The following is a 12843-nucleotide window of genomic DNA, read 5'->3' as shown; positions in this document are numbered from 1 at the left end:
TCTTGGGTTTTCACTTTAATACGTATCTTAAAAATATAAGTACCCAGATCATCTGCCTGGCAGCTTGGGAACTGGGTGCTGCCATGCAATCTCCGTTTCTGCACATGGCGTTTGTTACGTTCACATTCAGCCCACTGTCCTCTGAACTGGGCTTTCTAGATCTCTTCCTACATGTTGGGGAGTTATCAAAATCAAGAGACAATACTCTAGGCATCTAGGTTCTAGCTGTGAGTCAAACTGACCTCTGAGCACTGTTTTCACTGAGTAGCACGTTAATATTTTGTGTTTGCTTTGTATTGAGGAGAGCAGCCACGGGAAAGCAGCATTGGTGGTAAAGAAACGGAGAGCATTATTTACTGCATCATTCACGGCTCTTCTTAAGTTTCCACATGAGAAGAGTATTGCCCTGTCCAGTGGGCTGCTTTTTTCTGCAAATAAGCATTGTGGCTCTGACTCCACTTCTCTTTTCACTTTGATGGCCAGGAAGCTGGGAGCCTGCTTTGATGTTTAACTCCCGCAATTACACAGATAAGACACTTATGACCTGCGTACCTGTGGGCGCTTGCTTTCTGCTTTTCACTTTCAACTTTTATGCACAACTCTATGATTCTGATTCGCTTTTATCACTGATATTTTACCACTGTGTTATTGTATTTGTTCTCACTATAAAATTGACTCAAATCCTTTTTGGATAAGCAAGGCTTCACACACACACACACACACACACACACCCTCTGCTTTTCTAGGTGATGATAATGTGTGTGTGTGTGTGTGTGTGTGTGTGTGTGTGTGTGTGCGCAGGGCAGGTGTGTGTACATGTATGTATGGATGTCTATGTCAAAAGAAGTAAAATACAGACTTTGAGACAGAACGTCTTTCAACAGTATTCTGCAAAATTATGAAACCTGTACAGTATTACAGTTTCTAGTCTCATCTATAACTGAATGACTAATACAGTAATGGAGACAGCACAGCCAGGACAAGAAATAAAGCAAAGATCACCCAACAAGTTTATGGTGGCCAGGAAGAGGCACCACCAGAAACCCTGACTGTGGTCTGTTGTCCCGACATGTTCTCATGGCAGATGGCGAGGCCTATTCCTGGTCAGGTCTCTATAAAAAGTGAGACTATAAACAGGGGCAGGCTCTGAAGATTAATCCAAGGCCACGGAGGTGGGGGTGCGTTATTATCTGTCTGAGTCACATCATACTGGAGTGAGATGTAGAGTGAACACCCTTATATGAAAGGCATGGCACTTGGGTTTCTAAAACCAAGAGTAAGCAAAGAAGGAAGCTCTCCTCTTTGTCACCCAGAGGACACAATAGCAAATTGTTATTACTAGAGGTGGTATTTCCAGGGGACAAATGACGTAAGTTTAAAGTGTAGAGTCCTACACTTTAAGAAAAAGGTGGAGGATTCCCAGAGCAACCTCTCTATGGACTAGTGTTAAATAGCCATCTCTGGAGGAAACTAAGATGGTATGAATCAGATCACTCACTTGCTGCCTCCACAAAACCTGGGTCCCCCTCTGGGAGGCAGACAATACGCTAATATCCACAGACACAAGGACAGACCTCCAGTCCTCTGGCAGCTCAGACTCTAGGATGAGACAGACATGAGACTACTTGCAGAGTAAGGAGGAAGAACATCTGAGATGCTGGGAGCCCAGGGTAGGACTATGTCTGTCTCAAGTGGTATGAGTTGAATATTCACAGAATATCACCTACAACGAGTTAAACTGCAGTGGTACCAGAGAAAAAAGGTCTGCTTGGCCATTTGCTGGTGTTTAACAGACGTTACTACTGGCTGGATGATAATGTGGATGGGGAAAAGCACTGAAAAGACATTTATTTATGCACATGGAACCTTCTCTGCACTGTGCTTGTATTCCTAAGGTCTTTAAGTCAGGAAGCTCAGTTCACCTTCTCTATACCCTGGAATACCCAGAACAGTGTGTTTGGATGTGAACACGAGGTGGGAATACAAAATAATAAGACTATTTGCGCTTGATGTACAATTCCAAGTGCTTCGCATATAAAACCTCATTTAGTTTATTGTTATTCACTCCATTTTACAAATGTGGAAACCGAGGCCCAAGGAGACCAAAATATGCCCAAATTACACAGCTAGAAACTGGAGGAACCAATTTTCAAACCGAGGTCATCAGGTTCCAGTCTATGTTCTCTCTTAACCACAAAGCCATCCAGCAAACGTTTCTTCAAAGCAAAACAAAACAACATGTGGCCACTGGACTAAAACATACAGGACACAATGAGACAGGATTCAACTGTAATATATTTTCTTGCGGGGGAGGGGAGGCTTGACAGGAGGGCAAAAAATCTTCCGAACTCTAATTTCTTATAGGCAGCGGTTACTATGGACGTCTCTGTATAATTTTGTTGTATTTGTCCAAATCCATCTTCGTTTTCCTAGTGAGTCTAGGTATTGACTAAATAATGCTCTCTAAAATTAGTGACACCTCACTTGCGTAAGTTTTATTCTGTGTTCTTCTTCTGAAAATTCTGATGGAGGGGCATGGTTTGGGTTCTCTGCCCTCCTAGCAGCAAACCTCAATAAACAACCTGTCACCAAACACCAAGCCCTCTTATGAAAGGTGAAAAGGGGAGGTGGATTCTATTTGAAGGAATCTTGTGACTGGAGAGCCCTTTTTCTGAGCCACAAGGCTCAAGCTGAAAGCAGGCCAATGGTCATAAGGCCCAAGCACTGGTCAAAGGTGTTCTAAGTCGGAAAATGCTAAACTTAGAAGAACAATGTCTTTTCCGGGTCAAATTGCGGCAGCTCCAATGCGGTGTGAATGCCATAGGTTACCTCGTGACAGCAAGGGGATCGGGGGGGATGGCAGAAGGAATATGATTGTAGGTTCCATGATCCTGTTCTTCAGATCCTAAAATCGCTGGACTACTGAAACACAGCAGAATGTGACGGCTCCACGCCATCTGCTATTATGTTTCTAACATTCTCTTTCTGATGGATGGATGATTCCCTAACTGCCTTTACTGCACTGTGGGATTGTAAGCCAACCTTTCTGAGTTTCCTCAAGTCCCTGAGTCCATTCCCTGCCTTATAAAAGGCAGAAGCAGCTAGATTGAACCCTCCCCCCTCCTCCTCCTCCTCCTCCTGCACAATGTACACTCGCTGAGAACAAGAGAAACCCCACGTACCATTAACACATTCAAAGACATCACAGCACTTTCCAGGTGTCCCATCTCCACGAGAGACTATGCGGGGAGTGGATCCCACCTCACACACGGGGAAACCACATAAGCCAGAGAGACACTCGCATCTGAAACCAAAGAAAAGGGAAGGAAAACCCCATGAATAAACAACAACATAGAAGTCGGGAGACCACAAAGTGGCTGTGGCAAACTAACTCCACTCTATGACACTGTCCTGTTTTTCTGGTGTCACTGGGGAATGGGGGCGGGGGAGGGGGATTCCCTAACATAATGTGTATTCCACATAACTTAGGCTCATCTTCCTAATACACACCCAGATTTTAAATTTTAACCATTTGACAGAAATATTCCTAAAAGGCATTACTTTATTTCTTACTTAATAGACCAGTATTGAACATAACGTTTTCTTGATGACTCAGGGCCGTTTCTGTACACATACATTATTATGTTATTCCATAATTCAATGACGCTTGCGTGGGCTGCCACAGAGTGTCCTGAGTTCAGTGGGCCCATGTTGCAGAACTCTAGGTGTTTTTCAGTGATATGTTTTCTGACTCTTCTTTCAACTATTAAGTTCTTAGCATTTTATAGTCTCTCTCTCTCTCTCTCTCTCTCTCTCTCTCTCTCTCTGTCTGTGTGTGTGTGGTTGTGTCTAGTAGCACTCTCATCTTGATCCACATTAATGAATTTATAATTGTGTATATGGAAGAAACAGACTCTGATTGAAGGCTGAGGGGTTCTTTATAAGTGTATGAGCTTTAGTCAGTGGACTTTATGACAGCGTTTTGGAAAATGAAAGTCTTAATTTGGGGGCTTTCTAAGCTACGTATGTGGATTTCTCTCTCCATGCAAGGATGAGGTGTTCCATGGTTCTCACCCTTAACTTCAACTCTGCTGTGAAACCTGCCTAACCGTAGGAAAATAAGAGGAGGAAAAAATGCTGTTAACTCGGGGGCTTGATCTGTTAGAATGAAATAGGAGGCAGGAAATGAGCAGCTCAGGGCAGCAGAATGTCAGGATGGAAATGTAATACTAGGAAGGAGCAGTCAGACTCCCGCTCTGGGACTCCCCGGGGACAGAAGTGTCAGAAGTGTCCCTCTGTGTCCTCAGAGGGTGGAGAAGATGACTAAGGGAGTCCCCAGGTTGACAGGAGTGAAAGGAAGGCTTCTTGAAAGGAGACATCCTTGCAGGAATTACGTGGGTATTTATGTACAGTGGGGGTCACAAGCAGGGCAAGGTAACATCCCCAGCAGGGAAGAACTAGTCACACATTCATTAATTCTGTTGTATCCCCTCTTCTTATTTAAGCGATTGTTTTGTTGGGGTATGTTCTTTGGATCATAAATAAACTAAAATATGCTTGTGGTCCATAAGAACTGCAATAATCAGGTCCAGAGGTTTAATCACCTTTATAGTTAACTGCAGAAACTAAAAGAGAAACGAATTTAAGTTACAATTTGCACCAAAGATCGTTGAGGCCACTGGAAAGGTGTGAGTGACCTCCCCCAAGGCCACCCTCTCAGGCTTCTTCCATGTGGGGTGATGGTTATATTGGATTCCTAGAAGAGGGTGTTAGATAATTAAGGTTTTGCTGCAGTGGTATTTCTGCCCGTGGTTTAAAATAAATGTTTGCTTGTTTTCTGTGAGCAGAGCTGGGAGCTCTCAATTAATAATCTGTATTCCTATAGGACAATCACCTTTTAGAGCTGAGTAAATATGAACTAGGCTTTTAGTCCCAAGTAAGGTTGTCCTGTAGTCTCTCATTTTTATGTGCCCAGCTACTGCAGTATTAAGCACATAATCATAACACGGTGATATTACAGTGGCAATATACTGTTCACATTTATTGCAATTGACACTGTAAGTATTCAGAGGCCACACGCTGATCCCAATATCTGGATGCGATTATAATGAAAGCATCCTCCAAAACAGCTGACTAACCTTTTCTTCCACAGATTCTGGGATTCACATTCTTGCCTACTGATATGTTCCAGGGAGTCATTCTAATTTAAACACCAAAGAACATACAAACGACCAAAAAATACCTCTTCAGGTGTTGTCCTTCAACCCTTCACTGAACATGCATGTGCCCTCGTGTGCCAGGCTCTCGGCTAGGCTGTCAGAATTCATGCCAACCTGGAAACTATAACTAAGTCGCCCTAAGTCTGCTTTTCCCCTTTTACATTGGACCTATTTCTTAATGTTCCAATATCTTGTTTTCCTAGAGACCCATATAGGTTGTCCCAGCATGCTGCAAAAGTCCTCAAACTGTATACAACTGCTTATCAACCCACGCAGAGAGAGAAGAGCCCTTTATGCTGAAGTCTTACTTCCAAAGCAGAATGATTACATATTAAAGAGCCCCAGATGTGAAGGGCCTGGTTTCTGCTGGCTGGACCCCTCCCCACATCTCTCCTCTTCTCTGCATCTCCCTCGGCAAACCCTCATGACCTGCTGCCATCTTTCGACTTCTAACCGCTTCCTCTGAGCCCGAGGTCAGCAGATTTGAAAGACTGTTAGCATCTTAATAAAGAAGGAACATATGAAGGAGCCAGAAAAAGTGAAAATCTCGGCTCACGTCAGGTATCTATCAAGTGACTATCTATTGGGTTGAAACTTTATGAAACTGCCATGTTTTGCAGGTCAAAAATAGTCAAATAGCAGTTTCACGCAGTTCAACATGATACAACTCCTCTGAGTTATGTTCTGCTAGCTATGTCTACACTCACTCTGTCAGGTAACAAACGTGGGACTCCCCCCAACATGGCCCTTATATGCTGAGTTAATTATACTACGTCTACAAATTTGGTGAGTTCAATGTATTTTTTAAAAAGTCTTTAATAAAATCATTCTAGATTCTCTGGTTTACCAACACCAGAAGTGAGTCTTCTTCCCTTTTACAGATGAGAACAGTGAGGCATACAGCTTCATCAACTGATCTGAAATGAAAGAGAATTTCCTATCCTGTATTTTTCACTAGAAGAGCTAGATTTTCTTCTATCAAGTCACTAAGAGGACATGCTGAATTACAGAACTGAAGAGTGCAGACTATAACTTGTTCTCACCACCTTTTTGTCTTCATTTCTGTTCTTTTTCTGCCATCCCCCCTGCCCCCAACCCACGACCCCCTTCCCGACCTTCCTCCTGTTTACCCGGATGTCTGGATAAAAAGCAAGCAAAAGAATGGAGAGAACATGGATGAGTGGCAGGGGAAGCAGACTAACATGAGGAGGAGATCTCGAGATGCTTATTCAATGGATGTCACCACTTCTCCATCACTTCTGAAATCCTCCGTCCCTCCATTCTCAGCCCTGACGTGGTCCCCACTCACTCAAGTCTCTCCTTCTCCCAACTTACGCCATATTCATCCTACGGCTCAGTTCCTGTACTTCCACAGTCAAAAATACTCCACTACTCCTCCCTTAACTGACCATTTTCTCAGCCTAGCATTCAACACTCTCAGGTCCATCTACCATTTTTCCAATTCTCTCTCTCAGTACTTCCCTTCATTTTCCTTATGCTACAGTCACATTCTGTTCCCCAAACAAGCCCTCGCGTGGCTGTCTTTGCACTGCTCACCCTACTCCCTCCTGAACATGCCTCCCGCAGCCCTCATCTCCAGCTGTCTATCTAGATACCATCTGTTTTTCTAGACCAACCTCAAATAACAGCTCCTCTCTGAAACCCCCAATACCATACTTTTCTTAAGGCCCTTCTCTCATTGTTCTGTGGGGACTTGAGTCCTCACTCATTCCTCCACAAGCTCTCTTTGTATTTATTGTGTATAGTTCGTTATTAAATAAATACTTCTTAAATGAAACAGAACTGGAAATGAACAAAAAGGGATAATATTAACTAAACAAAATAAAATCAAAAGAAGGTGAGAAAGCACTGAGACTTTTATATTAACTCAAAGAAAAAGAGTACTTAAGGCAGAGCTATTTACATGATCCCTTGAAACAGAAGTGCCGAGAGCTTTTAAATGTTTTTATTAAAAAAAAAACAAAACAAAAAAACCCCAGCTTTATTGAGCAATAGCTCACATATCCTAAAATTCACCCTCTTTAAGTGCACAATTCAGTGCTTTTATGTTCACAGGGTTGGGCAACCATCACTACCTAATTTTAGAACATTTTCATCACCTCAAAAAGAAACCCTGTCTTCTCCTTCCTTCCTCCCCCAGCCCCCGGCACCCACTAATCTATGTTCTGTCGCTATGGATCTGCCTGTTCGGGGCAGTTCATATAAATAGAATCATACGATACATGGGCTAAGGTCTTTTAAACTTTCAACAAGAAGCAACCTGTATTCGCAATCTGCCAGAAAAATCAAACCTCTAATGTTATCCTCAGTATTAAGATAATGATCAATTAAGGTAGCATATTAATAAATGTTTGCATAATGTAACCACAGCTGCAGCCAGGTGGGCTGGTTCAGCTGTCTTTCTTCTCCCAAGGAGGTAATGAATTCAGCTTAGTGGGCCTCCGCGTGCCTGAGTACAATGATGAACGCCACGCGGAAATCATCTAAACCCCTAGAGGGCACTCGGCTCCTTAGGAGGCCCACGCCGGCTGGGTCTGCTGGTGGAAAGGCAGACAGAGCCTCCTTCCGCTTTCCCTTCAGGTCGCTTGCTTCCTGGACTGCACAGAGCATCCCAGGCCGGCCAGAGGCGAGCGTCCTGGCACAGCTCCTAAGGTGCGTCCAGTCCGGCCTCTCCCTATCTTTTCGCTTCCACAATTCTACCGGTTCCTCCATACGCCCCGCAGATGAGCAGCCATGGCACTCTGCCATCCACGAAATCCACCCGCCCCTGCCCCTTAGCACTCGGTGCCACAGCTCAGATGTCCACTCCACCTCAAATCCCTGTCTCTCTTTCGCCCCTGGCGAATCCCACACAGCCTGAAAACCCCCCACCCGATGAGGCCTTCTCTGATCAAAAAGCAACCAGGGTTCATGTTCCCTCCTCTGACCTTGACTAGTACACAAGGGCACCAAACCCTGGGAGGACGCTTGCTTAGCCTACAAAACCAAAATCCCACTGGCGCGCCTGTGAATTGCTCTAGCGCAGGGGGCATGTCTTATTTGTCTTGTAAACGGAAAAAGGAATGATAAAGGAAGGCATCCAAACAATAATATGGAATAAACTTTTTTCATGGCTAGTCAATCAGAGGCTAGACCATGCAGTTTTTATAATTCTTATTTTTATAAATTTTAGACCGAGAGCTAATAGGTGCAGTGCTTTAGAAAATCAGTGTGTGGGGGGAAAGACGATGGAACTTGTCTAGAATGCAGATTCCAGGGTGCTAAGTACAAGATTATTTTTCTGCAAGTCTGGGGCAGGGCTCCACAATCTGCCTGCATAATACGCTTTCCAGGAAATTCCAGGGAAGGGAATCTGGGACTCACTTTCTGAGAAACTTGCCCCCGGAATACAGGGTCTCAGTGGCCACTTTAACTTGCACTTTCCACTGGAGAAAGCCAAGTACAACGAGTTTCAACATTTTAATAAGAATGATGATGAGCAGCACTTGCCCTCAATCAATTACAAAGACTCCTTCCTGCCTGACTATGGCTGCTTAGGAGAGACAGACACGTGGAATGAAGGAAAATAACAACTTTTTTTAAGATCCAATACAATCATCCACCAGAAAATGTGTGATCACTCCTGCAAGCCACTTAAACTTTGGGACACTGTTTTCTCATCCAGGAAATGAGTTGGTGGATCATAAAAGGATTTGTTCTAACTACTAAATTCCATGATTCTGTGACTGCCGTGCCCATTCCCATCACTGCACGGTCGGACCCTGGCTCATCCCTGCCTGCTGCTGCTCAGTGGCCTGCACTCTGCCCCTGCGGGCACATCACAATCTCATCCCTTCTCCTCCTCCTCGCCGAGCACCTAACCTTCAGACCCAGCTCGAGGTGGGCCTTCTCTCTGAAGCTTTCTTGGTGATTATTTTTTTTGGAAGGGGAGAATACTTAGACATCCACAACTCTTTGTCTTTCCTACTAACGACTGAGCAATGCAGGAGAAGAAACACTGTGCCCGATACCGGTGTCTCCATATCATGAGGCTTATCTTTGTAACTAAGTTATGGCTTCATAACTCAGTGGGGGCGTCAATAGTCGGCTTCGCCAGAATGACTAGAGAAACTGTCAAGGATGGACTGCAGGGGTTGCCAGAGGAGGCCGTGGGGACAGGGGTCCTCTTCGCCACTCCCATGCCATGTGGCAAAGCAGAGTGCCCCTGGAATGTGCCCCTGTGGTGGGTGCCACACAGAGCTGAGGGGAAATGTTATCCCAACATTCCCCTATAACAAACGCCTGCAGAAGCCGACATCTGGAAGCAGCCAACGGTCACACTCCTCATCTTCCCCAAGCAGACCCACATCCCTGCCCATATCCTGGTGGGAAAACAACTCAGTGAGACCCTCGGCGAAGGATAGCTCCCAATAGTGGGTTTATTCCACATCTGAGCCGAGTGCCTGAGCCCTTCACCAGGGGAGAAGCATTGTCTATAAATCAAAAACTACTCTTTATAGGTAGGAGGGAGGTCGTCTCCCTTTCGTCAGGAAACAAGGATAAACGAGGCATTAAAAGGGCAAAGTACTTGTACTACTAGGATTCCACACAAGGTATTAGTGAAACAGCTGTCAGGAACAGAAATTATAATGACACATACAAAATTCCTATTCTATAAAAAGTAACTTCGACTTTAATTAAATCTGCTGCACTATCTTTCTACTAATTACATTTCTTAAATCTTTCTAGGGTTGTGTATAACTTTTTTAAAAAAAACAGGCAGAAAATAACACATCCAGAAAGAAAGAGGTTTCCCACCCGAGGGTCCGACTATCCTATGGGAACCTGTACGCCTCCCTGTGGAAGCTTCTTAGGGACATGCTCTCATGTCCCACCACGAGAGATTTACCACTCTCTAAGTCACCCCTCCTTTGCCCTTCCTCAAGCTGGTTCCTCCTCCTTATCTCCTGGCATTTCCCCCACCCGGGCAGGGAAACATGTGCATTAGCACAGCAAGCCCACAGCCCAGTCTGAGGATGGCACACTTCCTTCCAGCAGCCATCGCTCCCTTTTTCACAGTGAGCTGTGACCTGTACAACCAGAAATGGCTCATTCTTCACGTCCGCCGACAGTAGCAAAATCGCTCTGCATTTGTTTGTTTCTGTTGTTACGTTATTTATTTATATATTTATTTTCTCTTCCTGGGGGGAGCAATTTAAGAATATGCTCCAATACAGGAAAGGTATAAACTGAGGGCTACTAGGTGACATATTCCTTTACATTTCCTAATATTAGTAATCAGAATAAAGTCCATTGTAAGCCCTTAATAAAGTGGTCATTATAGCTTTCCTCTTTGTAGCTTTCTCAAGAGTCAGGTGATGACGGCTCCCTCCTCAAGGCTGGCATGTGGCTCAGGAAATTTAAGGTGCTAAGTTAAAAGAAAAAGCGGTACAAATTGTAGGGACACAGAAGTGGTGAGGCCATGTGGTTCCTATACAATTTATAAAATTATCTTCTGGAACAGGAAGTAAGTATGGTGCAGAGAAAGCAGTGGCATCGGACACGCACTACCACCTCGATATGATTGGCTGGTGAAGAGAGCTGGGGACATCCCCAAGGGACGCAATGCTGGCAGCAGGAAGACCGGAGACACAGAAACACCAGGGCCCAAGGACCCTGCTGAAAATGTGACAACTGCAATCTGGCCCGAACCTCACACAGTTCAGCCCAACAATCCAATAACAAGTCAGTCAGAGACACTTGGCATTGGCTTTTGTGGTGGGCAGGATGGCCTTGGAGAGTGAAGAGGGGAGGGGACAGGAGTGAGAGATGCACAGAGAACCAGTCAGGAGAAGTGAGCAAAAGAGGAAACTGGCACTTTTGCACTCCGGGAAGGAGGAGGAGTAAGTTTTAATATAGCAACATAAGGTCTTCCCATTTCAGAGCCAGAATTGTCGACGGCATTAGAAATGCATGCTTTGGGTCCTGTTCAGTTTATGCACAAACATGCTATTATTTCATGCCTGTTTGCCGAGTGTGCACATGCGGTACGGCACTAGGCTGGGTGGGGGCTGGGGATACACAGGGGCCTGGCTCTCAGTTTAGGATGTTTAGTTTAGGAAGGTGTCTAATAAGTAATCACAAATGAGCATGCAGTGGGATGTGGACTATTCTATCCTCTCCCTGGGGCTGGTGAAAAGCAAGTAACAATGCCAGCAGGACTAACCTTCTACTTGAAAACCTGAGTAACAGATCTGAGTGGTGCACTGGGCTGCCTGGGCTGCTAAGCCTCCTCCAGGGCCAACTGGGGCCTGAGCTGGCGCTGAAACAGACCACTTTAAGCATGTGTCCACTTGGATCCAAGAGAGCTGTCAGTTCCCAGGCCTCTCATCCTTGTCATCAGTGAAAAGTGCAAGATCCTCTGGTCTCCTCTCCCCGAGGGAATGTGCATCCCCACAGGGTTCTGCTCTGCTTCCCAGGGACTCATCCTTCCATGCGGCCCTCCCAGCCTTTCCTCTGCAGAGAAACTGACCATCATCACGAAGTGCACCACTCCAATCTGTCCTCACACTTGACTGGCTCACCCTGAAAACACGATTTCCTTGCAACCACCTCCAGTGAGACTGCAAATGGCCCCACACTCAGATTCACCTGGGCTGGAAGGGAGGGCAACATTTTCCAAGCTGACCTCTGGCTAGCCACACGCTGTTGCTTTCCTCTCTCATGGAAGCCCTCCTTCTCTGGGGCTTTGATTTCCATCCATTGCCTTTCAGAGGGTAGACTTTCAGAGAATGCACTCTAACATCAGTTTCAGGCTTGAGATCTGGCCACTTACGAGCTATATGACCTTGGGCAAGTTACATCATCTCTCTAAAGTCAACTGTACGATATGTAAATTGGGGATAGTTCAAGTACCCATATCTCATAGGATGGCTATGTGCATTAAATAAGCTGATATATAAAAAAGCACCTAGAATAGTGCCTGGAGCACAGAAGCACTCAACACCTATTAGCTATTTTATGGAATTATAATTGGGAAGGCTTCAGTGTCTATGCGGCCAAAGCATTTTCCCCATCCTGACCTCACTTGATCTTTTGGATCCAGGATCCTGGAATCCAGTGATCCCTCCACTTCAGCCACTTAATCCTATGGCTCTAAAATTTCTTAAGTCAAACATACTACTCGCTGATCGCAATGGCTCACCCTTCCAGTCCTCTCATGCCCATGCTCCCACCTCACTGACTCTCCAACCTCACTGAGACGTCCACTCCCCAGGTCTTTCCCCTCTTGTCCTCAGCCCAGGCCTCGGCAGTTTATACCTCCTTCACAACACAGCCCCAAACCCATGGTGTTCTGTCTCAACCACCATCTTCATGACGCCTTTGAACTTCCTGCCCTTTTAACCTCCATTCATATCTGGTCCCTTGACCCCAACCCAAAGTTAGTTCAACTCAGGGATGGCAAACCTAGATGTCTTCAGGAGTCGGGCAGGAATCCTGAAAGAGTACAGAGATACTACAGACAACTCAAGAGGGCCTTGGCCCTCGGAGGGGGCTTCACTTCTCCTTCTGTGTAGGAACGCACTGTCAATGTTGCTATACCTTCCAAATGCTCAAGAGGAGC

General features: G+C 45.3%; 1 protein-coding gene across 4 annotated transcripts in view; it reads right to left on the bottom strand.

Annotated features, from left to right (window-relative positions):
• CRIM1 (cysteine rich transmembrane BMP regulator 1) overlaps positions 1–12843 on the bottom strand; it is a 187734-nt gene that overhangs the window by 80063 nt on the left and 94828 nt on the right. For all 4 annotated transcript variants that reach the window (XM_019647786.1, XM_019647789.1, XM_019647787.1 and 1 more), the window contains one exon: positions 3183–3304. In XM_019647786.1, the coding sequence (XP_019503331.1) occupies positions 3183–3304 (122 nt within the window). The remainder of the gene's footprint in view (positions 1–3182; positions 3305–12843) is intronic.

This window comes from Hipposideros armiger, unplaced genomic scaffold (genome assembly GCF_001890085.2).
Source record: "Hipposideros armiger isolate ML-2016 unplaced genomic scaffold, ASM189008v1 scaffold_116, whole genome shotgun sequence".
In the NCBI taxonomy this organism is placed as follows: domain Eukaryota; kingdom Metazoa; phylum Chordata; class Mammalia; order Chiroptera; family Hipposideridae; genus Hipposideros; species Hipposideros armiger.
Note: the sequence above shows the minus strand (reverse complement) of the source record. Positions and strands in the feature narration are given on the sequence as shown.